We start from the raw sequence: 26,200 nt of genomic DNA on the forward strand, positions 1-26,200 counted from the left end.
CTGTTTATATCCGGAATATTTATCGATATATTTAACTATTTATCTATATCTTTGATATTTATCTATATTTAAAATGTAACTATTTATCTATATATTTAACTATTTATCTATATCTTTGATATTTATCTATATTTAAAATGTAACTATTTATCTATATATTTAACTATTTATCTATATCTTTGATATTTATCTATATTTAAAATGTAACTATTTATCTATATATTTAATATTTATCTCTTGTCGGACCTGCATAAAGAATGGCCAGACATCAGAGTGGACGTTGAAATGTCACAAACGGAAAGTACGACATTGAAGCTTGTGCCAGGTAATTTTTGAGTTCCGTCCTGTCCGGGTGAGGCCAGGTCTCTGTTGCCATGGCGCCGTAGCTCTGTGGCAGATTGGTCGTTTGTGTTTAGTCTGGCTTAAAAAAAAAACGAAAAGACTCAACGTTGGATCCGCCCGCCACTCAAACGCTCTTTCTGCCTTAGATGACGCTTTGAAGGTAATTTATTCTAAACGGAAAAACCTTTATTTCACCTCCGGAAACAAACGGTCGAGTTACATCAATTAAGATGCAATCAAATGCCAATGCGTGCTTTTATACAAACAGAGAAAATAAATCAAAACAGCAATGAGAATATTCCAGCAACATTCAGGACAAATCAGCTCCAAAATCACGTGTTTAAATGGCTGATTGGCAGGGAGAGTTTGAGGCGTCTGTCGTGAGCGGAACACGGAGGAGGTTCCATGTCGCCGAGGCGTTGTTCCGCTGCGTTAAAAAGTGGACGTTTGTTTTATTTTCCCCAACCAACACGGAATCAAATCTGGAACAAAGTCCAGGAACCTCCTGTTTCCGTGTCGGCTCCTGCTCCACCCTCACACGTGTCGTGTCTGGCCTCCGCAGGTGTGGAGCGTGGCCACGCAGTCGCTGCTGCACACCTTCCCCAGCGAGCACGCCCGCCAGTCGCTGTTCAGGAACCTGGGCACGGGCGTCATGCAGATCGAGGTGGGACCGGCCAATCACATCTTCTCCTGCGGCGCCGACGGCACCATGAAGATGAGGGTGCTGCCGGACCGCTACGCCGTCGGCGGCAACAACCACCACCACCACCACCACGGCAAGAACGACGTCAAGTTCATCATCTGACGAGGGCGCGCGGCGCCCGGGCGGCGGCTCCCGCCTCTCGCCGAGGCCAGTCCTGTGGATTTGTGCGGAACGGTCGGGGCGAGGTCGTCCACCGCGGGTTGTGGAACGACCGTTACTCATTTTGATGAAGGAGCGGGGTGGAGTGGCGGTGGTGCTGCACAAGAGTCTGCGAGAGACGCAGGAGTAGAACCGAGACAATCAACGGGACGTTCCAGAGGAATTTTAAGATGGCCGCTTGGAACCCTGTGATCATAAAGTATTAGAGCTAGAGACGAGCAGTGTTTGTACTTCAATATTAGGATGGACCACGCTGCCCCCTCCCCCCAGCGCAACGCAATAAGCCCGGTCCACTTTGCACACGAAACCCCAGAAGATTCCTGCCGCATTCCGGCGATCCCATTTCCACGTTAACTGGAGATTTTTAGCAGCTGCCCCACGCGGCGTGCGCCGGTGCTTTTGGCTCCGCGTAGGAAAAGGCTTCGGGTCTTTTAGCCGCCGCGCTCTCGCTCGGAGCGAACGAGATGCGGAGCAGACCCAACCTGAAGCCTCGTTTTAAATTATTATTCTTATCATTATAATTTTTTTTTTTTTTTTTTTTATATACACAGGTGACATCGACTGTGATTTCCAAACGTGTCGTTCCCATCTCGATCCGCCGTCGCTCGGCGCCTCACGTAGTATTTTCCGGCGCCGCTTCTCTCTCTGTATTCGCTCAAACAGTGTGGCCGGGCGGGCGGCGTCCAGCCTGCGGCCGCGACACCAGATGGCACAGCTTTCATATCTAGAGGACGGTGTATAAAAGTGAGTTACGGTGTTGACCCGGAGTTAACTGGTGGTGTTAAGTGTCCTTAATCTCTGAAAACTGCTTCTGCCGCGCTGGTCAGGACGTGGGAGGAGTTTGTGGTATTAAGTTGCACAAGTTGGCTTTGAATTTTTAAGACAAAGCCCTCTCGACGGTTGGAGAATAATCAATGCTACCTTCTGTGTGCGTGTACTTCCTTCGTAGGCTCAAGTTTAACAAGCGCTAAACAGGACGCGGCAGAACTAGCAACGTGGGATGATGCTTTGGGGGTGGACGCTTAAATAGGGATAAATAGTTTTGTTGTGCGTTTTATTCCAGCGACCACCTTCCTCCGACACCAGATGTTGGATTCCCGATCGGGGAACGTACATTCAAAACGACTTAGTTGTGGTTCAGTTTAGCTTTGCTCTGGATTGGAATGAGGTTGTTTTGTGGAGACGCTAGATGACAGTAACGGCCTTTATTGATTTTTTTTTTTTTTTTTACTGTTTTTTTTTTAATCCATCCACATGCGCTGCATTGCCTTTAAGACTTTGCTTGGAAATGTAATCTAGGTCCATTTATTATTATCAAACATATAGTCACAGCGCCATCTTGTCTGAAGGGTTTAACCCATAAAGCTAACCCCCCCCCCCCCCCCCCCCAAAAAAAATTAAAAGCCTCATCTTGTTGCTGCTGCTCAGCTTTATTCCAGACGGCCGTGAAGCAGCGTCGAGGAACCGGTTTTATTCCATCGTCACATTGATCCAAACTCTGCTTCTTGAAGTTGACGCCGTACACATACGGGGTTTACTTACTTGTTCATATATATCGGCCACCGTTTCTGCCATGGGTTTGCTTTATTCTTTTGATGATTTTTCAATGATTAAAAAGCAACGGATGACATTTTATCGAAGCCTAGGGTTTGTTTTTTTCACCTTGTTTTTTTTGCTGTTTCACTTTTTTTTTTTTTTTTTCTTCTTCCTTTGAAGATTGAAGCTTCTCACTTTAATTTAACTGCGGCGACTTGTCGAGCGGAGGAGCTTGAGCCTTACCCTGCTGCTGCTCTTCAATCTCGCAAATGTGAATCTGCTCAGATAATTCTAATTTTATAATGAATATATTGTAAATTGTTCTCTATATAAAATGTACGGATGTAATAAAAATAGGGTTCCATGTTGTTCTTGTTTAATTTTGCAGAGGTTACGTTGCATTTAATTTATTGCATTTGCCAAGTGAGCAGCGGCGGTTTCGGAGGCCGCTCGTTGTTTGTCACTCGTAACCATGGAAACGACCAGAGCTTGAGATCTTAGTTTATTGAAAATGATTAAAGTTAAGGTACATGAATGATATTTGTTGTTGCCCATTTATTACATCTGATATGAATAACAATCCTCGTCCCCTCAGGACTTCACACTTGAAAACCTGCGGCATCAATTTATATTTCAGTGCTGATGAACGACTCAAAGAAGTTCACCTCCAGTGACCAAAGCTCAATTTAACATCTTCATTTAGAAAAAAACGGGATTAAGGCTTTTTATCTGCATTTGTACTTAGGTGGAATTAGAAACTAAGCAGTCGTAAAACCAGACAATTATCAAGTTCATCAATTAGTTTGGTACGTTCACACCTGACGTGCACATTGTTTCCATAGCAACAACATCCTGGATTCGTGAGGGTGGCTGCTGAGCTGCAGCGTCTATAACCTTTCAACCACCACTTCTCTGCATCTTCGTCATCGTGGCAAACTTGTTCTCTCTCTTTGGGGGAGAGAACGAGTCGACCCCGTGCGCCTGCGTCGTCGCTGAATTTAGCTCATTAGATGCTACTCCTGGGTCCATCCCAGTTTTTAAACGATAAAATAAATGGCTTAATATCAAAAATCTTTGAAGGCAGAGCAAACAAGAACAACGACACCTCAACCGAGCGGCTTCTTTAGTTCAGTATAATAAATCTCATCTATATGAATCACCTACAAAATCATGTTAATTTCATTTACTGTGATAAGAGCCTTGGTCATTTGGGGACGCATCTCCATGGAGGGACGGAGGAGACGCTCACAGCTTGGCCTGGTCTTTCAGGATGACGTCCAGTTTCTGGCTCAGCATGATGTTCCCTCTCACCTTCAGCTTGCCGGCGAAGAAGGCCTGGAGAACGGAACACGGCTTGGTTCAGTGTTATTGTTTCCGACGAGCAGATGACCTTCCCAGCCCGTTTCCGCCGGAATTAATTTTCTGTAGCAGCGGGTTCGCGATTGTCCGATATCGCAATCTTTCGGCAGCCAAGACCCGCCCGGTAAAGGAATGCGGTGTGCGCTGGGGGAGAGGGGTCGATGGCGTCTTGCCCGGCTCCGACCCAACTTTCATGATATTTGGTTTTTCGGAGCTGGGAGAGCTGGGGTTGTCTCTGCATCCCTCAACGCACACTGCACCCGCCCACCAGCGGATCTGTCTTTTTTTCTTTTTTTTTGGGGGGGGGAATTTACAGTCAATTCATGCTATTTATGTGGGCAGGGTGGCACAGTGCATTGCACTGTTGAGTCACAGCAAGAAGGTCCTGGGTTCGATTCACGCCTGGGGCACTGTTGGCACAGTGCTCCGGCATATTATCTCCCGATGAGGGTCCTTTCTGTGTGGAGTTTGCATATTCTCCCTGTTCTCGCATGGGGTTTGCTCCATGTAACATCAGTAAGGGCCCCCACCAAAAACAGAGGAGTAAGACAACTCCTTCCCTCCACTAGTCTGGGGGTCCACCAAGTGATTGTACCCCCTTAGCCCCCCTGCCTTGGGTCGCAGGCCGAGCAAGAGGACTGGCGACCCTCGCCTGTACCTAGCCTCGAAGGCTAGGCTAGCACGGGTCAGAGATGATTCGGCGGAACGAGGGGGAGCTACATTATATTAGTGGTTATTAGCGGTGGTTTTAATGTTGTGGCTGAATCAGTGTATATCTCAAACTCTTGAGAATGAATAGTCGTGTTGGTTATTTATAGCTACCAAAAAGGGAGGGGATCCGTTGAAATAATTACAATGCTTTCTCTTTTTCATTGAACTGGAGTAAAAAGTCGAACTTGATATCTTCTGTTAACGTTTAGTTCTTCTTTCGGCTGCTCCCATTAGATAGAGTAGAGTAGATATTTAGTTAAGTTTGATACCGACAACCGCTTCGAAATTTCTCAGATTACTTGTCCACCAGAGGGCGCTGTGTTTACCCTCCTCCATTGACTTGAATGACTGTCAGCGGCACCAAGCATCTGTCAACTGTGTGGAAGGCCTCCGAAGTTATGAGGACACGTGAGGCCCTACGAGCTTCTCGGTCTTGTCGTGCGCGGGATCCCTGCGGATGGGTTTCCTCTCTGTCATCGTGTTCTTTGCAGAGTGGCCTCTGATCGATATCAAGGACACTGAGGAATATAAATCTGGCGCACGTTGACGGCTGCTTTCCGGACGTAAAAAGCAACGACTATTGATTATGGGAGAAAAGTGCTTTCTGCGCAACCTTTTTGAGAGATCATTACATTCCTTTCCCCCCCCCTTATCTTGCATGTGCAGAGCGAGGGGAAATCATTAAAGGACGTGCGGCTCCTCAAAGCGACTTAAGTTTCTGAATAAAACGCACGCCAGCCTACGTAGAGTGAAGCCGCGAAGACGACTTTTCAGGACGTTCTCCCTTAGGGACACGAACATCCACACCGGGTATGAAAACACTCATCCTGCAGCAGAGTAAAAAATGACCGCTTCAGAGAACAGTGGGGGGGCTCCGTGGCACCTTCTGAGGGTTGAGCTTCCCCTGCACCACCTCCATGAAGTCATGATCCGACACCGTCAGGGTCACGTCCGCCTTCCCGCTGAACGGGCCTCGGTGCAGCGCTCCGCCCACTCCCTTCAGATCAATGGCTGCAGATGGAGAGAACGGTGGAGGAATAAAACATGAGGATGAGGGCTCCGTTTATCAACTCTGCTGAAAGATAGAAAATGGTCTCAGTTGATTGGTTTCTTTTTGCCTTTATTTTGAGAGACTAAATGTTTAGGTAGAAATTACAACCTCGAATTCTGATTAAAGACCCTGCAGACCAGAGTTTCCGTTATCCAGTAATTGCCGGTTTTTGACTGGGAAAATCTGTTCAAGTCCAACATTTAAATCTCTCCGGTCATAACGGCTGGTGATAATTCCCTCCAAGCACAATTTGAATTAGTGCTGGGTGGATCATTTTGATAAAAAGATCCGCAGATCTGTTTATTTGCGCTCGGCAAGTTGCAACGAGAAGCTGATCTGAAAGCGTCACCTCTGACCAATCACGTTTATCGATAGAGAACTAAGCCACGCCCCCTCCCAGTTGTAAACACACACTGAGCGGAGACAGAGCCACAGCCTCCAGAACTCTGAGGAGAAGTAGAGAGACGATGTACTGTGGGACACATACATTCAAAGTTTGGTGTTTTTTTGGGATATTTAAGTTCCGACCCAAAGCAAATGGTGAATATTAATTGAGTAAAATATGACACCACAAACTATTTTTTATTAAGACCTACTTGCCCTGTTTATTTAGCTGATCAAAATGTTAAAGCGGCTGCACTTGTAACTTATAGTTCACGAAAGGAAATGACTTGATTTAAAGCAGTAATATTCACAATATTTATTTATTTTAAAAAAAGCGTTAACTGACGAGACTTATTTTATTTTTAATATTCAATAAAATATATTATACATCTACATGCCTTGATGACGTCACTCTATATAACCTGCTTATCAATTGTTTTTTAGCTCAATAAACACAGATCACATTTGTCCGGGACATAAAATCTTTCAGGACACGTGGACCGGCGCCGTTTCTTTCAGACGGAAACTCCGCTGCAGAGGTTGAGTGTGGTTCTACTCACTCCACTGAGCGGCCGTCTTGCCGTCCTTGGTGATCTCCCAGCTAAACACGCCGTTGACCTTCTTGACGAGCTCCGAGCCTTGGTCCTTAATACGACGTCCGATTTCGGCAAACACCATGTCGCTCTGGAGGCCCCCGCCCTGCAGAGCGGAGGACACGCGGGGGGCATTAGGAGACGTGCGTCCTCGTGTTTCAACGTGGTGGTGATTATCTTTTAGAATTTGGAGACGGCCGTACTTGACCGATGTTTTCTGGAGACTCGGGCTCTCCGTGCAGATCCACATAACCCCCGGTGAGAACCACAGAGTCTGTCTCCTGGACCTGGAAGCAGCCAAGTTCATTCATCTTTCATCGTGATTACCACAAAAAAAGGAAAAAAAATTTCATATTTGAACCAGCGTGTCCAGAACGGCACCGTGCGGCTACTGACTTTACACTGCACGTGGATTCTGTTTCCCTCCTTCCACATCTCCGTCTTCAGAGACTGGCCTGGCATCACAGGTTTACCGAAGCGAACCTGAGGAAACAGACTTATCTATGTTTTATCTCAATCTCACTTGTCTGTTGCTGCTGTGACACCTCAATTTCCCCACGGGGATTATTTAAGTTTTATTTTAATCTTACATGCTTAATGTATACATTGTAAGTATAAGTGTTCACTGTGGGAAATAGCGGTCACTGGCCCGTAAATCTGTCAAACTACTTACAAACAAAAGTGGTTATTAATATAACCAAACATTTTATTCAAATTATTTATATAAATAAACTGGATGATGAAAATACTGATCGTTTATAATTAAAAGGAAAACTTTCTGTGGAATACGGCCATATTGAAAGTGATCTTCACTCCAAGTCTGGATTCTGCAAACTTAGCACACAAGCACATTTTGTTTTCAGAAATTAAAATATCTTCAGGATTTCTTTTCCTGAAAACCTTGTAGGTTTCCTACCTTGATGGCCTTGAATCGGGCGGGGTCGTTGTTGGCGAAGTGCTCGAGAACATGTCGGGCCGCGAAGCCAAAGGAGCACAAGCCGTGAAGGATCGGAGCCTTGAAACCTGAACAGAGAACATCCGGATTTATCTGCGTCGAGTTTTGTTTCATCGGTATCAATGAGATGGAGCAAACACATTCTACACCTTTTCTCTTGTTTCTATCAGAATCTGAAAGCAGTTAACTATTCTGAAGACAAGAATAAGAACTGAGCTTCTCCAACTTTAAAAAGAAGAGTCAGTTGTACAGTGAAGTGAAACATGGCTCAGGTCTTCTCTGGGAGGAGATGAGCTTCACTCACCTCCCAAGGCAGCGAAGTCGGGGTCGATGTGCAGTGGGTTCCAGTCCCCGCTGAGCCGGTACAGCGCCGCCTGCAACCACAGGAAACAAGCCCGGTTTGGATCTCGAATTCGTAAAGCCCCGACCGTTCTAAAACACAGATTTGGGGGATAACTTTTTTTTTTAAATAACCATGAACAAAACAAAGTCTTTGAGGTAATGCGCCAGCGGCTGGAATGGAATTGCATCACACGTCGCCTCGGCATCTTCGCTAAACACGACGGGAGCTTTTTCGGTTCCCTCTCCTCTTTCAAATCCTTGCCCCGCCCCCAAACAGTGCGACGTTTGGTTGTTTTGCCGGGAAAGGTCTCAGAGCTGAAAGTAAGCTCTGTATCTTTTGCCCAGTATCACTGCACCGACCTGGTCTCTGGTGGTGGAATCGAACACCACGGCGTCCGGAGTTCTGTTGGGCGGAGCCACGAGCGCCTGGAGGAGAAACGTTTCAACCGTCACAAAAAGTATTTCTACCAGGTGTACTTTGCAACTATTAAACAAAACCCTGAATAAATACCTTGGCTTTTGGAGAGTTTCTCTTCCCTCCAAAACCCCCGGCTCCGACCACGAAGATGGAAAACTGGTTGAAGCAGACGAGCTCGTCGCCGTTGTAGGTGTTCACTACAAGCAGAGATGAAATGAGACACGACGCCTACAACGTGCAACCCTGCAGATAATCTCAATTCACAATATTTCACACGTTTCCATGACATCAAGATTCACATCATGGACAAATTAGCACATTTAGGACAATTTGAAGACAAACTAGTAGGATGGATAAGCTTATATAATAAAGAATGAAGGGATATTGAAAAATTAGCAAATTGTATAAAAACACTGGAACTCATAGGTATTGTTTCTTGTGTGTATTTGTAAAACGTAATAAAATAGAAGCGTGTGAACGCATAAAAAAAACAAAAAAAAAAACTAATGTAGAGTAAAGCTAATAGGGCACAACATCAACCCTGTTTCACCCACGGCTTGCACCAGCAGCGCCGTCACACTTCTCGTAAATACAGTAAAAAAAAAAAAATGGAAAAAAAATACGAGCACACTTTCTCATCTTTAGCGGCGTATTTAGAGCGTGGTGTAACGCGGCCCCGTCGGGGGCCCGGCCGTAAAATAAAGACGATTAGCCGCGGTCACAATGAATCCATTGCAGCCTGCTCACCATTTACCGGTTGGTTGACTTCCTCCCATCACCTCAAAATACAAACGTTCCTTCAGATAAACGGCACCGTGACGCTGCGCCGGGCCGGGAATATCTTCATCTGGGTTTAGGAGGCGTCCACAGAGCGCTCCGCTTTCACACATCCCATACCAATCTAAGTGCATACCCCGCATGGACAATGAGAAAACCGGTCTCGGATGCGACATTAGGTCAACATTAGACTGAAGACGGCCACAAATCCACCAGGAGATGGTGTCTGTAAACATCAGATTCACCGTCCAGGAGGAGGACGGCTCCGGAGCCTTTGTCCAACATGTCTGCGATGGTGGTCCGAGAGGTAAGAGTGCCTGGAACAACATTTACATTCTATTAAAAAAAATTATAATAAAATCTGGTATTCACCCATTGACACTACATCCAGGGTAAATGATTAAACTTCCTATGGCTGAATCTATGCAAATCTATTTATATTGTTTGTATGCGGCAAACGAGGCATCGCTGTGCTCCTGTTGGACAGCTTTTGAATTTGAATTGTTTGTTCATCTGCCGAGTCAAAACTCCAAGACTTTATGTACTTCCTTAAAGTGCACATTTAGGTTCATAAAAGTTAAAAAAAACAACAAAAAACCGAAATCTCCCTGTGTCAACCTTTAATTTCTTATTTTGAAAGTACCAACTCTCCCACAAGATTAAGATTAATTAAGTTATACATACTATTTTGGTTTAGCCTTTGAGTCATTCAACTGCAGAATTTTATATATATATATATATATGTGTGTGTGTGTGTGTGTGTGTGTCTGTGCATCTTTATACTGTACACTCATTTTTTACTGTACTCTTTCCTAATAAAAACGTTTTTAAAAAGAAATACTAATAAAACATGTTTATTACTGCAAATGGAGATACCTGAGGTTGGTAGAGGTTTGTAAAGCTCCAGATACTGCTCGCCGTGCAACACCTGGGAGCAAACAGAGACAGCCATGATGCTTTTGTCTGACCCCACACACACACACACACACACACACACACACACACACACACACACACACACACACACACACACACACACACACACACACACACACACACACACACGTCTTTGCATGAGGACACAGAGGTGGCTTCTGGGAAACCGTTATCTCTTGCAAGAGAAGCTGACGTGCGTATCTGCAGCCGGTGGCTCAAACATAAGCTTATTGGTTGAGCAGGGAAGGACGTTGAGTAACGCTAGTGTTTGGCGGACGACGACGCTGCCGCCTGACATTGGAATAAAAAGGGGAAAAAAGAACACGGATGGAAAAGGGATACGCTTGCATCGCATAAAACAACTGTAACCTGCTGAAAACACGAAGACAGCAAGGGTACAACTATAAAATAGAATCACTTTGCTACTTGCGTTTGAGTAGATTTGAGTTATATTCAGCTTAGGAGACTTCCAACTTTTACTTCACTACATTTCAGAGCAAATATCTGTACTTTTTTTTTTTTTTACCAGAAGCAGGATTTAAATTCATATCAAAATCAAAAAATAAATAAAAAAGACAGAGAGGCTGGATCTAATGCCCTGAATCACTGACCTGCTCAACATATCGATGCGTCATACACAATCAAATATAAATATGGAAATGCACACACACTTTTTTTATTTTACTCAAGCATGAATGGTTCCTTCTAGAGTCAGACCTGAGTGATGTCTATGTTGAGTCCTGGGATGGAGGCCAGGCTTCCATCCATCAGAGTAGCCTGAGCGCAGATGACCGCGAACGTGGGCAGGCAGCAGAAGTCTTGGTGGCCTTCAAACAGGAACCTAACGGAAAAAAGTGCAAAATGCTGTTATCATGGACTGTTTCACGCGAAAACCCATCTCAATATGATAGATTAGGCTTGACAATAATTGGACAGTGCGCACGCACGCACGCACGCATGCACACACACACCTGAGAGAGTCTGGGTGCTTGGTGGACATGCCCACCCCCAGGGCATAGAGGATACACTGGGTGTGAGAGAAGCTGAAGGAGGTTTCTGGAAGCACTTGTCCCACAGCCTGCACCTGAGGAGAGCAGAGACGTCTCAGGTTCCATTGACATGTTTCATTGACAAAGAAATCCCTTCCACTCAAATAATCCTGCCCAGGTTGTGAATACTATTCCGTATTCACATCCTTTTTAAATCTGATAATCGTTTTCCCATTCCATCCCACGCTTACTTCACTTGGGTTTTCTTACTCAGTCTCATCTAATTCAAGCAACAAAGTAAACACACATTAAAAAGTACATGTACATTAAAGTACACACCAATAGAGATGATTCAATTCCTAACGACCCTATATAGACAAGTGAGGGTTTTATAACCTGGGAAAGTAAACGCATTAAATAACCGTAATAATTAAAATACAGGGCGTGTGCAAGTATCAGAGAGTTAAATGTTACTGGGTTTTTTTTTAACCTTTTCTCAGACACATTGACAACATTCAAGACTGATTTTTGAACAAATGAGCTCTCCCTCTGTCAAATCTGCTTTCTTACTTTGAGCATAAAAAAAATAAAAAACGATAACTCTGATCCACACACAAACATCTTGAGCTTTTTCCGCAATCCAGACGACGCTCTGAAATGTTAGTTTTTCCCCATTACTAATCCGTGCAGCAAGGGGAGTCAGGCAAAACAATTATTTCACAGCTTGGAATATACGAGCGGTAAGTGGTCTTGTGTTTAATCAGACAAATTAAATAGGGCGATCGCTCTAACGCAGCCATCTATTTAATTCCCTTGTCAAGCCAAAATAGATGAATCTGTTGAATACATTTGGCTGCGATTCTTCTTCTGTTCTGTGGTACATGATACAAGCATTTAGATCAATGGTGGACGGCGTTCAAATAACTTATTTTTTGGGAATGGGCGGCACGGAAGGAGAGCTTTAATAAAACCTTGCGCTCTTGTCTCGTCATCCCGCTCTTAGAAAGCCCGAGCTGACGTTGGTGGAGGGCCAAATTGTATCATAGAAAAGAAGAACATCGAAGAGGAATGCGTTCATAATCAATATGGAGGTTCCTGCTGAGTCGTAGGGCTGGGCGATATCGACAAAATCAATTAGAAATATATTTTTGGACAAATACCTCAATGTCACGACATTTTGGGAATTCATATTTAAGCATTCATAACGTAGAAATACTTGAAACACATTCAGTAATGTAGATATTATGACTATCGTTAGATAAGTCTTTACATTATTGTAATGCTGCCTAAAAGACAACATTCAACAACCTCACAACAACCATAAACCCATCTAGCCTCTGATGATATTGACGTGCACCACCCGACCCTGCTGTGTAGCATATTTCAACAAGTAGGAGTGGAAGGATGCATGCGGCGGCAGAGCACTGCTTTATTTATACTCATATGGGGGGAGGGGGCTCTCGCCTAGGGCATCAAAGGAGCCAGGACTACAACTCTGCGTGACGTGTTTAGTGGTTCACAGGGAAAGTGGTGTGCTGTGGAATTATTTAATTATAAAAAACAAAATAATAATAATAAATAAATAAACAAGTGTGCCTAGGCGGAAGAAAAAACAATTGGTGAAATACATATATAAACACCAGAGAAATAGTGACTCCAAGAAAGACAGTGCAACTGATTGCCAGGCGTACAGATTGTGCGTGTGACGTAGAAAACGGATGAGGAGATAAATGCAAGAAGGGAGAGCGTAGGAAAAAGAACACAAAATGCAGAAGGACGAGGAGAGATGAAACGCAGAGAAAAAGAACAGGAACGGGCCAAAAGAAATTACAAAAAAAGTCCTTATCGTCCAGCTAAAGAAATTCGACAGGCAATAGCGTGATGTTTCCTGGACGGGGATGAATAGAACAGCTCTGATGGAACTCCAGGTGTGTGGTGGAAGCGACTTGCCGGACTGGTCCCAGACGCGTTTGCTGAGGAGGCCGCCGCCGCCGTCGTGGGATTGGCTGCGACTCCGCCATCCGTCTCCACCCGAGACAGAACCTCAACGAGGCCTTGCAGAGATTCTACACCGCCCAGAAGGGACGAGAGGAAAAGCACAAGAGGGATTGAACAGAGAGAAGGGCGACGACGGAGGCACAGAATTCCCCCTCAGAGGAGGTTGTTATAGTTATGGACTGGAGACGAAGACTTAAAATATTTAACATTCTCTACAGATCTTCAGTTGTAATGGCGTTTGGCTTTTGGCTTTCTGAAGTCACGTGAATCCATTGAATTAATACGAAACCTCAGGCTTCTTTAAAGCCGGTATTCTACTCCCGAAACACTTATTTCTTATCCACCAGCGGTGAGTAGACGCACAAGTGTTCCCTAATCTTCTAATTTGAATTTGTTCTTACTGTGCAAATAAATTTAGAACCAGCTCAGAGCACTCGCACGCACTAATCTTCAAGGCCCAAGAGTCCTAGAAAATGATAGCAAACTTTAAGTAGATGTAGAACCACAATTATTAGAAATAGTTAATTATTTAATATTCTAAAATATATAAAGATCAGATTCCACCTGAAAAATTGAGATCCGATTAAGAGACCTTTTTTGAGGGGAAAAAAATTATTAATCAAAAAAAACAAAAAACAAACAAACAGCAATTGTTGATTAGTTTTGTATTTTTTTCTTCAACGGCTCCTCTTGAATCCACAATTACACATGACACTTTAATTGAACAAATATGAATTGTATGTATGTATTTATCCCCAACACACTTTCTTACATGAAATTCAAAAAATATGACTTGAGTGGAAACAAACCCACACAAAAGTTATTTCCCAAAAAGAAAAGATTCTTGCCTTCATTAATGAATAATCGAATAATCAAATATTCTGACAGATTCTTAATAGATGAGATAATTGAAGACTAACAGAAACTTGGTGTCAGTTTAGCATGACACAGCACTGATCCTCTTGTTTTTTCCTCGCTTTGCATAACGCTGAAAATACAAGGACACAAATAGATCCCAACCAGGCAAAAATATAAATAAAAAAACAATAACCCACCGAGCAGAGAGAGTGGGAGGCCTACGGAGACTAATTACCGTCGCTCGGCGGCAGACGTTCACAAAATAAAAGGTCGCCAACAGGTCCCTGTAATAAGCTCCGAATGAGTAGGCGCTACAAAGCCATGCTAATGAGGCTGGACCCGCGCCCTCTGGGACGGACCCCCCCCACTCGGCCTCCGCCAACACCGCCGCCCCCCTCTCACGTTGGACGTTCTGAGGGCGAGGGGATGGACGGAGGAGGCGACGAGGGCTGATGATCCGCACTTTGGCGTCCTCTCTTCTCTGCGGGACCTTAACACAGCACCGCTCGTCCCGTTTCACATCGGGGAACCGTTTGCATCCTGGCTCGTCATTACAATTAGCGTTACCGCCAAAGAGTGGCTTTCTTTACAGCGTGGTGCCAGAAGGCTGCAGGTAATACACGCGTGTTATTTCACCCTTATTGGGGAGCTTAAGTCCACAAGATCCAGAACACATCCAGTCCAACACTTTATGAACCACCAGGGGGGTGTGTGTACGTACACTGACGTACATGTGAACGACAGTGTGAGTGTATGTGTGTGTGTGTGTGTGTGTGTGTGTGTGTGTGTGTGTGTGTGTGCGCATCTAAATGTGTATCCCCCCTTCATGTTTTTGAGTTGATAGTGATTTTTACAGACCTTGTATGCTCGCAGGCTTGGAAGCATCTGTAAAGTCACAGATCTCGTCCCACTGGTCCCTGACGGCCTCTGGAGACATGTTCTGGCCCTTGTGCCTCAAAATGCGACCTTGAGAACGCTCCCAGCGCACTGTAGACATTTATACCAAGAGGTCTATAAATACAGCTAACATACATATTCATGATCCAGGAACTACTAAAGATCACAGGTGAGCGCAGACATTTGGCAAAATAAATAAAAATTAAACAAATAGTGCTCACATTTTCCAATCCAACCTGCCCCAACCTGAAAGATAAACACAAATGGGAATTGCATGAGAAAGCACTAGATTATTACAAATGTACACAGACATTTACATAACATTACAGTTACACAAATTTGTACCCAATTTATGTGTCTGTAAACGCAAAACAGAACATGGCAGTGGCAACATGGCTCTTTGTTGAATAAATAAAAAAAGATCGTTCATGGGAAAATAAAAAATAAAAATATCAAAATAAAAAACACTGTAAGACAGTTAAACATTGGATTTCCTTTACCTCAAACAATCCTCCATTTTCTTGACACTGTTCATGGCTCAGCCAAAGGACCAACGGAGCAACATACTCTGCCTTGAGAGACTCCAGAAGATCTACGTGAAGATGAAACACAACTTTAAATGGTCGTGGGAAAGAAGTGAATAACTTTCAGAATAGAATATAACTTTTAGTTGAGACAATTTTTCTGTTTTTAACATTGACATATCAGCGGGGACAAAAAAAAAAAAAAAAAAAAAAAAAAGGAAATAATAAATCTTTCTACCATTTACGAAAGCATGAAAACTGATGATACCACGTCACACTGCACACTAAAGGGACGATATGACGACGTCTTCATTTCGAAGACGACTTCTCAGTAGAATATAGTCATGAACTAGATAATGTGATAATATTGACTTGCCACCTAGTAGCCAAACATTACTAAACTGCCTGAAAGAGAAAAAGGGAGGAAGCCACTGAATCCCTATTTTGTCTAAATATCCACAATGTTGATGATTGTTTGTAAAAAAATATATCAGGAATTCTATACAAAATACTGATATAAAAGTGTTTCTAACATTACAATTACAGATGCATTTGTACAGTACAGACACCAGTATCGCACCCAACACTCTGCTCAGTTACATGTCAATTCTAATGCTTATTTAACATTTAAACAAATTGCATCCATTGCTTTGAGACGGAATTAACAAATACAGAATTCACGAAAATGAAGTAACCTTGACAAAAAAAAAAAAAAAAAAATGTGTTAACATAATTGTCGATGGGACCAGATTATTTTATTTTTTAATAAAAATGTAAAAATCAGAAATGTTTTGGATCATATGATCTAATAACGTTTTTTTCCCCCCTCTATTTGCTCCAGAAGAGCCTTAGTCAGTCAAGGCGAGCTGACATATGGAGCCATGTCATCGGCCAAGGATAAGGGGTCCTCATGAGTCACTTGGCACGGCACGTTGTGACAGATGTCACTAGGCTAGTGAGGCTGGGAGACAAAACCCAAAACTCTTTATGCCGCATACATTTACCATTACTGTCCTCTCCATCGGCTTGCAACATCATTTTACAATGAAACATCAAAAGAAGGTCTCAAGGAAAACAAATCAAGTTCTGTGTCCAAACTGACGGTCCAAGTCTATATTGTTAAGATAAAGTTGTACATTGGATCGGTACTCTGTCAGCCAATGCTTACGTTTAGGACTACCTCCCCTATGTATTATTATTTGTGCAGTCTCATTTTGCAATTAACCCTGCTGGATTATGATTTTTTTTCCCAAAGTGATCATTCAAATTTGCCATGCATTATGTGTATTCTTAACCTGAATATTTGTACATTATAAAATATTCATACGCAAACCCACTGTAACATCCCACTTCTGTTGAGCAATGCTTTCTCAGATGTCTGAAATTAAAGTGGCTCTTAAGGGGAAAAAAATAAATAAAAGCATTGGAAAAGTGTGTTTTTAAGCATGAGTTAAACTGAGGAAAACCATGGAACATGTGCACGTCAAACGGAAGTGATCTCAAATATGCGAAGTCACCATTACGTGGGTATTGCATTATGCAACCGCTCAAATCAAACAGCTGTGGTTAGAGAACATTTGCCTAAATTACACATTCCCAGCATGTGCAAGCACTTGAAAACGCTGGAAAAGATATCCTCAATTGACCTTTTCATTAACTCTTCAAATGACCTTTTTATGAACTCTCACTTATATAACCAATGAATCATAATTTTCCTCTGTATATTTCCATATAATATGATTGAACCTGTAGGCTGTGGAGGAGGCCTAGTCCAGAGAAATTCCCTAATGCATATGAAGCACCTTAGCGCATTATAGTGATGGTACAGTGCGCACTGTATGTATGTTGTCCTTCTTACCGGGGGGCATGACGGTCTGCGTCAGTCTAGAGCCGGCGGTGGGAGCGATCGTGTTACAGTGGATGTTGTACTTGTGTCCCTCGATGGCCAGGGTGTTGGCCAGGCCCAGCAGGCCCAGCTTGGCAGCGCTGTAGTTGCCCTGGCCAAAGTTCCCGTAGATCCCTGCGGCCGACGACGTCATGATGATTCTGACCACAGGCACCAGAAACAACAATTCAGCACTAAAGCAAAGCCACAGCAATAAACACACACACACACACACACACACACACACACACACACACACAATTCATCCTGATAAAATCAAGTGCACACATTCCGAAATGCATAAAACCATGAAGTAATAAAATCACCTAACCTAGTCTGAAACATATGAACACACAACCATGCAAACATCCTTTCACTGTGCTGCGTTTATTTTATAGTTCAGTGCAGTGGCTTTTGCAGTCAGTCGGGCAACAGTAAATATGGTGAAACACACAACACAAATATTCAATTCTGGGAGATGTCCGAGGCGAGCTGCATCGCTGCCCGTCAGAAAGCACTGACCCAAATCACAGCCCACTCACATCGCACCGGGATAGGAAAACACCGGACAGCTGCCAACAGGACACCCCGGGGATACGCTGTGATATTGTAATTTCTGTGTGTTTCACAACTTGCAAAAGACAATATGTTGTATTTTGCATCTATAAATCGTATTCGATCCGAACATTAAAAAAAACACACTAATATTGCCATCTCAACATCAAGAGCGTTAGTTACCTTTACTCAATGCGACAATTTTGATGGACATAATTAAATAGAAGTCGCTTGCTATACAAGGGGGTATATCAATTAAGAGGCAGACGTGCAAATAAACGTGCTGATACTTATTGGAACAAGGCTTGACTTGGCAGAAAACTCAAAATGACTGGCTGCAGTTCAGCAGCCAGTAAGACAGCCGTAGGCGTCTCTCTCTCTAAGATGTAATTCCCTCTTTTCTCCTTCTCTGCCTTTTCCTCTCAAGATCTTGTGCGCGAGCGTGCACACAGAAATAAGTGAGAGGACAGTTTCACATGCCACTGCCCAGCTGTGGCCCAAATCTCCACTCGTGAGATTTGGCGAGGCAGACTTCCACTTCCACTCATTCCATTCCACAGCTAGCGGTCTAAGAACGGTCATTCTGTAAGCCGCCCCGTCGCCTGGACGTTCATTCTAATTATTCTCCTCAGGGAAGCTTCACTTGTTGTCGCTGGGAACTAGAACAGGCGCCTAGCATATGCATGTTGAATGAATTTTCATGGCTAATAATTTCAGTTGCTTAAGCCAGCCACTGTACACTTTCCAGAAAAGTGTCAATCATTTATCGGTCACTCCCTCGAAGAGAAACGCTCCACGGTGGATGCGCTGGAGGTATCTGTAACGTAACGTAACGTGTCATTAAAACACTGACATATAAATGTAGTGGCGCTGTTATTCCCGGCCTGCATATTGTACATCAATGCCAACACCTTTGATTGCCTGATCCAAATGTGAACGTTTCCCCCATCGAGCGTCAATTTAACTCCTCAGTGCCTTTAAGCTCTACCGTCTGTCACTCTCCGTTCTATTGTTTTTACCTTGTTCCTGCTCTTATATCACTGAACATAAAGAGCTCTGAGCTACATTCTAAACATGAAAGGCGGAATTCAAATAAAGATGATTATTATTATTTTTTCAGAAAAACATCACAGCATGTGATGAAGCCAAAAATGTCTGTTGGTGAAAGCTCATTGAAGAGGGGGTCATTTGATTGTGAAAATCAGCAGTGAAATTCTGCACTGGTTACAGCCAATGCCCCGGAAACTTCAGAGAAATGGCTTTTGTTGATCAAAAGGAACTGAATTGGATTGGTTTCTTATCATTATTATAAGGCTACTTTGTTGTTGCATACGTATTTGTTGTTGCCCCCCCCCCCCCAGGCTGAGATTGGACAAACTCCATACATTTTCAATCTGGCATGGTTTCTCCACTGCACTTTTCAACACAGCTCATAGCTTTCAGAGAAGAGAAATGCTTTTGTTTTTTTTTGTTGTTTTTAATTAAAATATCTGCACACTGCATTTCATTCTGTCACCCCTATTTCCGTCAGCGAGCATCATGCAATATGCATCTGGGACATTTGTATTGAATTTCAGAATGGCATGGTAACTGCGATTGATTTAAGAAAAATAATCTCACTGTATTGCTTTTCCCTTCCTGCTAATATCTCCCAAGTTATTACACACATTGACAAAGAGTGGTTTGCATTTATGTGTTGAATGATAAATACCTGCAGGAGACACTCCCCCCTTTGTCCATGAATTGACTGCATCTCAAGCCAGCATGCATTCTGTTTCTTACCTGCCAAACTTCTGGTTCTTCATGTGGTTCCAGGCTGCTCTGGTCACCATGAAAGAACCCCTTAAGTGAACTCTGTGGATCAGGTCTGGAAAACAATATTTCAATAACTCGCTGCATAATTAAAAAATGGTTAATTAATATTTTACAGTGAAAGAAAACTATGTGAGGTGAGTTTCATGGAAGAACACAAGTTCACACGTTTACAGCGTTCTTGTCAAGCCACACTTCGTAAAAGCACCACGCTTTGTTTTGGGTATGAAGAGAGTAACAAATTCTGGTTTCTGGATTAACTGGCAATTTATTGACAAAGGACTCTCCGTGCTTTGTGGACGTGACGATCAAGATGCTTACCCCAATCCAAATCACTTGTCCTGGGAAATGATCGGTCACGGAGTATGCTTGGGAGGAGACAGAAAAATATTTGCTTGAAGCTTTCTGAACTTGGTGGGAAAACATAATATTCTATCAAAATAAAACAATGTTCAGAAAGTAAATATAATCTAATAGTAAACCTTAAGTTGAGTTACCCAGCATTGTTTATGAGAATATCTGAAAGACAAAATGAAATTTAGCCAAGTCAGTTAGCAGGAATAACTTTGTGTCCTTTATTACACAGAGGAAATTTCACAGTTAATTACCACTGTGATGTTCATGGGTAAATGGTCTGCATTTATATAGCTTTTCTAGTCATATGACTCAAAGCACTTTACAGCGCATACCTCACAATCACACACATTCACACATCGATGGCGGGGGGCAGCCATGCGAGGCAGCCATGGGCAGATTTAGGATTAAATTGTCTATTGGCGATCGACTCCATCAATCGGAATTGACAGTGATGACGGACATTTTTATTTTTTTAATCCTCCAGGAAAAATCTGAGTATTGCAACAGTGTAATGCGGTTTACAGTGTTCTGAAACTGGAGCAGAGAGGAGGCGAGGGAGAGAGTGGAAGGGGAGACTCTCCCCTTCTCCACTCAGAGCTGACAAATAACTATTTGTCATCGGGTCTCACTTCCCTGCTCTACAGTCCCGTGCAGACTTTGAGGGGCAGGTGCTCAAAAAAAGAAGAAAAAAAAAAAAAGAAAAAGAAAAGCCACATGGACCCCCAGCACCAGTTCTAGAAATGTTTCCGCTCTGAGCAAATGCAGCGGCACGGTGGAGCGCAGATCGCAGGGACCCACAATGGTGTGCATCAAGACGCCCGTGATCTGCATTCAGCTGAGAGCCCATTGCGGGTGCGCTGACGATACGTTCCTCATGAATATATCTTTCCCAGACAATCCATACCTCGATGCCCATTCACGCTAAAAAAAAGAAAAGAAAACGCGCCTGATAAAAAGAGCACCATGGGGTCCATGGGGCATCAAGGGTCAGGTGCTCGGGCACCTTCCGATCACTAGATGACCCACTCAAACTCCTGAGCTACTGCCCCCCCCATAGTACATGTGAACATAAAAAGCACTTACCAATTCTTCCAAATGTATCTAAAGCCTTCTGGATCACTTTCTCTCCATCTTCTACGGAATCTGATGTGAACAAAAAATAATTAACCAAGAAACCAAAAAATAAAAATAAAACAGGTGATTCATCCGAATCTTTGGGAATACACACACAAAACATCTGTAAAAATAAATAAAAACATTTTTAAAGGGGCAATAGACAACTTTACAATTGCTCAGAGCACTCCATGTAAATGATCAACACCACCACAAAGAAGCATGTTCTCTGAAGAGGCAAATTGAAATTGGCGCAATTTTAGTATAAATTTATTTATTTTGGTTGCGCAATCATAGATATATATGACCCACCATGACTCAACCCGACACATTTTGCAGTGCTGTACTGTTGGCTGTGCGTGGAAAAACATCAGAAATTCCTTTTTTGGTCCAAAATGAGATTATAGCAGATTCCTGGTTGTTTCTATCTCTCAATGTGTTTTCAAAATTGAGTTTGATTTCTAAATATTAGATAAATATTAAAAAGTCGAGGCTACATGCTCCATCAGCATTAGTTGAGTACTCGCCAACAAGTTGTTGAACAAACGGCGATCTTACAGTTCCCTTTGGTGCAAACACGCAGATCAAAAACCTCCTACAATATTCCGAGTGATGCGAAGTCAGAAGGTGAAACCGTTTTGATAAAAGGTCATAACGTGTATCGACTCGTGAATGACTACACCGCGTCTTCATTGTGTGATAAATAAACGTTGCGCTGACGCCGCCTCAAAGGACACGATGAAGAAAAGCTGATGTCACTTCCGTAAACAATGTTTTAAAGAAACAACAACAAAGGAACACCAGAAGAAGATATTTCACTTCTCTGTGAAAACATAATCTCAGTGTTGTTATGGATTACGAGGAGAGGGAGGCAGATGCTCTGCTGGGAGGACCCCGACCATTCACATTCTGAGAATTGCTGTCCCCGCCTTTTTCTTAAAAACTATTGTTATAAAACAATAAAGGCAGGAAAGGGAATGTTTAGAAGTTTCAGAATAATATAGGGGTCATGTTAGTATAGTGAGCATGAGCAAAAAATACTTAAACTTAAAGGATTAACTTGAGTTATGCATTTTCCAATATTCTTTTTATAAATGAATGATTCAAATATTTTTTCTGAAAAACACATTCAACATTATCTCATCAGCACTATCCAAATGTAACCATTTAAAGCACTAATTGTTTTTCTAAATGTGTATTTTGCGCTGAAAAACTCTGGAAATGCTTCTCAAACTTAAAGCCTGATTTCTCAGAACTTCTGTTTTTAAAACCTCAATCTTTAATAAGTCATAGATTCCAAAATACTTGCTTGATTCCCACAAGCGATTGTTTTGAAGCTCTGATTCTACACTTTCATATTATGTGAAAAGAATAAAAATGACAATTTTCGAGATCTGATCCTACAGTATGCGGGGGGAGGGGTCACATATACATAGATGCCGCATTGACTGCTTTGGCTCGTAGCTGCGATACAGCAACATCGCCGCCACATTGGAATGGTCAAGACTGGCCTGTAAACAAATACAAGTAAACTGGGGGGGCTGCAATTATTCTGGATAAAGAACACTATAATGTTTAGATTTCTCAACCATTTCCAATGAGTCGTTTTTATATTCAAGGGTTCATGATCTACCTGGAGTAGATTTCTCCCCAGTCCGCCATTTGCTCTAATGGTTGCGCATTGGTTGACGCACTTCCTGTGACAGCGCGGTAAATCCATCATTTTCCCAGGAGTTGGTACCCGGTGGAAGTCCGAATCCATAGTGATATTGAAGCTTATAGGGAACCAATCTAAATGTTGATGGTGTCATTATTCTATAGCCATTACACTGTGCAATCAACATTAACTTGATAATGATAAGTGAAAGAGAAAAAGTTGTCTATTGCTCCTTGTAGCAGGACCAAATACATCAAAACTCAATTATTTGCTAAATGTACTGAGTAGTATTAATAATAACATACAAATCCCTGCACTGGTCTCAAGCTATAGTGTACTGTTACTCATATAGGCTGTATAGTTGTAGGCATTACTAAATAATAAACAGATAAGACTTTTAGGAAGAGAACCTTTCCTCCAGTGTGCCTGAGGAAAGAGAAGATGACCCATGGACTCACCATAGTTGGCAACAGCCTTTCCTCCCTTGGCTCTTATCTCGTCCACAACCTTATCAGCAGCTGCAGAACTCTTTCCACCTCCTTTAATGTCTCCCCCAAGGTCATTTACTATAGTGCAGACAAGAAGAAGGAAAGAAAAAAAAAAGATGGGTAATATCAAGGGCAATTTTGCTATTCTCTGTTGAAGATTAAGGAAAAGGAAAGCACAGCTCAGCTCCATTCTACAAAAGGAAACTCCATCCTCAGTAGGACAGCTGAGCTATTAGCTTGATTACAGGGCATTTTTATTATTGCCCTAATTAAAAATAAAAACAATGGTTTAATTTGTAAAATTTCATGCCAAAATGTATTCAAGGTTGATGTATTTATTTGTTGTCCAAGTTATCCTGACTCGTGGAAGTGAGTTATGATAGCAGAAGATCAGCTGCTGCATTCATTCTCTGAAAATACCTACCGTTTGCTTTGTGAAACAAGAGGTTGTCAATGTTTACCATACCACAAATGTTCAGAGTTTGATTCATAGCAACAGTCAATGTCAGATCAGTCTATGAAAGTAATGCAAGAGGTTTTATGAAACACTATTTGTGCCAGTCACAATTAATCCCAACCCTTACAAATGTTAACAAACTGACTATTGGATTTATTATTATTGATAATAAAAATAATAGTAATAACAACAAATTCACTGACCGACAACGGAGGCTCCTCTCTCCCCAAAAGCAAGTGCATATTCCCTGCCAAGACCTGTGGGGGGTTGAGAACAGTATAAGTTTGATAGAATGTCACTTATTTTCACTTTTACCAGGGTAATGTTGTGTCGATATTTGTATTTGTATTTTTAACTTAAGTAAACGGTCTGCATACTTCTACCGCCACTGGAAATGAGGACAGTTTTTAATAAATTTGAAAAGCAAATTATTACAAAATACCTGTTTGACTTCGCACGAATGCAAGTCATACTTCAAACAACTTTACGGAACAACTGACTTTTAGACAAATTATTTGTCTCTGGGGGTAAGTATTACACATACAGCGGAGGAAATAAGTATTGAACACGTCAACGTTTTTCTCAGTAAATATATTTCTGATGGGTCTATTGACATGAAATTTTCACCAGATGTCGGTAACAACCCAAGTAATCCACACATACAAAGAAATCAAAACATATATGTCCATAAATTACGTTATGTGTAATAAAGTGGAATGAAACAGGGAATAAATATTGAACGCATGAAGAATAGGAGGTGCAAAAAGGCGTGGGAAGGCAAGAATCCAGCTGAAATCTGTCAGTATTTAGGTAGCAACCCTGCCCCCTCTCAGTGCAAATTTATGTCAGCTGGTTTAGTCCTAATTGACGGCCTATACAAAGGTTTCTCATGACCATGGTGTCACACAAGAAGCATCTCATGACGGGTAAAACCAAAGAGCTCGCTCAAGAACTTCAGAACCTTATTCTTGCGAAACATACTGATGGCGTTGGTTACAGACGTATTTCTAAACTTATGCATGTTCCAGTGAGCACCATTGGGGCCATTATCCGGAAGCGGAAAGAACATAATTTCACCATCAACCGGCCACGACCAGGAGCTCCTCACAAGATTTCTGACAGAGGAGTCCAAAGAATAATTAGAAGTGTTGTCCAAGAACCAAGGACCACTCTCAGAGAGCTTCGGGAAGACCTGGAATTAGCAGGTACAGTTGTTTTGACGAAAACGATCAGTAATGCACTCAACCGCCGTGGCCTCTATGCACGCTCCCCGCGCAAGACACCATTGCTGAAGAAAAAGCATGCTGAGGCTCGTTTAAAGTTTGCTGCACAACATTTGGACAAGCCAATTAAATACTGGGATAAAATAGTCTGGTCATATGAGACCACAACTGAACTCTTTGGATGTCACAGCGCACACACCATGTTTGGAGGAGAAATGGCAAAGCACCATAGAAAGCACCATACCAACAGTGAAGTTTGGAGGTGGAAACATGGTGTGGGGCTGTTTTGAGACCTCATATATTCAGATTTAGGACAATTTAATGACCCGGAATAAGTAATATTTGTAAAAACTGAATTAGAGACATGTCAAGGTTTTCTAAGGACTATAGGATACAGTCACGGCAGTGCAAACAGTGAGTGCACTGCTGTGAACTCTGCCCCAGTGGTCCAGAAGTGCAACCAAACCGAGGAAAAACGAACCGACTACGATCAAAATGGTTGTTGTGGAACCTGTTACTTTATCTACAACATAAGAAACGTGATGAGAGCATCGATGGGTAAGACCCAAGGTTCTGCAGAGTGACGGTTCAACGTGCACTGTTGTTAAAACCAGCCGCTAGTCGCTAGCTTAATATTGCCCAATCGACAACGACAAGTTGGCATGCAAGCGTTTACCTCCTCCGGCACCGGTGACAAGCACGACTTTCCCCTCGAAGGTTAACGGCACGGACATGGCGGCGAAAGGTGGATGCGAAGCGGCACAACACCGACGCCGCGGGACGGGCTGAGCTGACTGCGCCGGGCGGACTTCGGTCTATCTCCTGACTTTCTGCAACGGAGCTGCCGAGACCGCCTGCGCTTGCGCGGTGCGTTTGGGGAGCCCTGGGAAAACCTTAGAGCGAGTGAGCGATGCGCTGATTTAAATATCACTTTGTTTATTGGATACACATAAGAATGTGTTTTTATTCGTGGGAACATTTCCATGTACATGCAGATTGTCTTGCTCCGGGTTGGTGTGGTGTGGCGCAGTCAGAGGAGGACAACGAAGACTGCTTAAGAGTCTGTCCATCCAAGTCCAAATGTCCATCCTTATTTACCGTATGCAATAAGTCTATTAATA

General features: G+C 42.8%; 2 protein-coding genes across 2 annotated transcripts in view; one reads left to right on the forward strand and one right to left on the reverse strand.

Moving 5' to 3' along the window:
- The window catches only part of dmxl1 (Dmx like 1), a 69,202-nt gene extending 66,097 nt beyond the window's left edge, over positions 1–3,105 (forward strand). Inside the window, exon 51 of the mRNA XM_080004660.1 lies at positions 905–3,105. Coding sequence (XP_079860786.1) covers positions 905–1,147 — 243 coding nt within the window. The 3' untranslated portion in view covers positions 1,148–3,105. The remainder of the gene's footprint in view (positions 1–904) is intronic.
- A 124-nt stretch (positions 3,106–3,229) lies between these two features.
- Positions 3,230–25,923, reverse strand: LOC307233332 (peroxisomal multifunctional enzyme type 2-like). The gene is made up of 25 exons (XM_080004661.1): positions 25,756–25,923; positions 24,060–24,113; positions 23,370–23,477; positions 21,225–21,284; positions 20,282–20,303; positions 20,106–20,152; positions 19,755–19,839; positions 17,391–17,578; positions 15,509–15,600; positions 15,230–15,254; positions 14,970–15,098; positions 13,206–13,321; positions 11,238–11,350; positions 10,984–11,107; positions 10,207–10,258; positions 9,576–9,647; positions 8,647–8,750; positions 8,496–8,561; positions 8,098–8,167; positions 7,755–7,861; positions 7,235–7,321; positions 7,042–7,125; positions 6,806–6,944; positions 5,694–5,821; positions 3,230–4,075 (listed from the first exon to the last, which is right to left on the reverse strand). The coding sequence occupies exons 1-25, from the start codon at positions 25,811–25,813 to the stop codon at positions 3,986–3,988; spliced, it is 2,220 nt and encodes a 739-aa protein (XP_079860787.1). The 5' UTR covers positions 25,814–25,923; the 3' UTR covers positions 3,230–3,985.
- Between the last annotated feature and the right edge of the window lie 277 nt (positions 25,924–26,200).

Source organism: Zeus faber (genome assembly GCF_960531495.2).
Source record: "Zeus faber genome assembly, chromosome: 7".
NCBI lineage: Eukaryota > Metazoa > Chordata > Actinopteri > Zeiformes > Zeidae > Zeus > Zeus faber.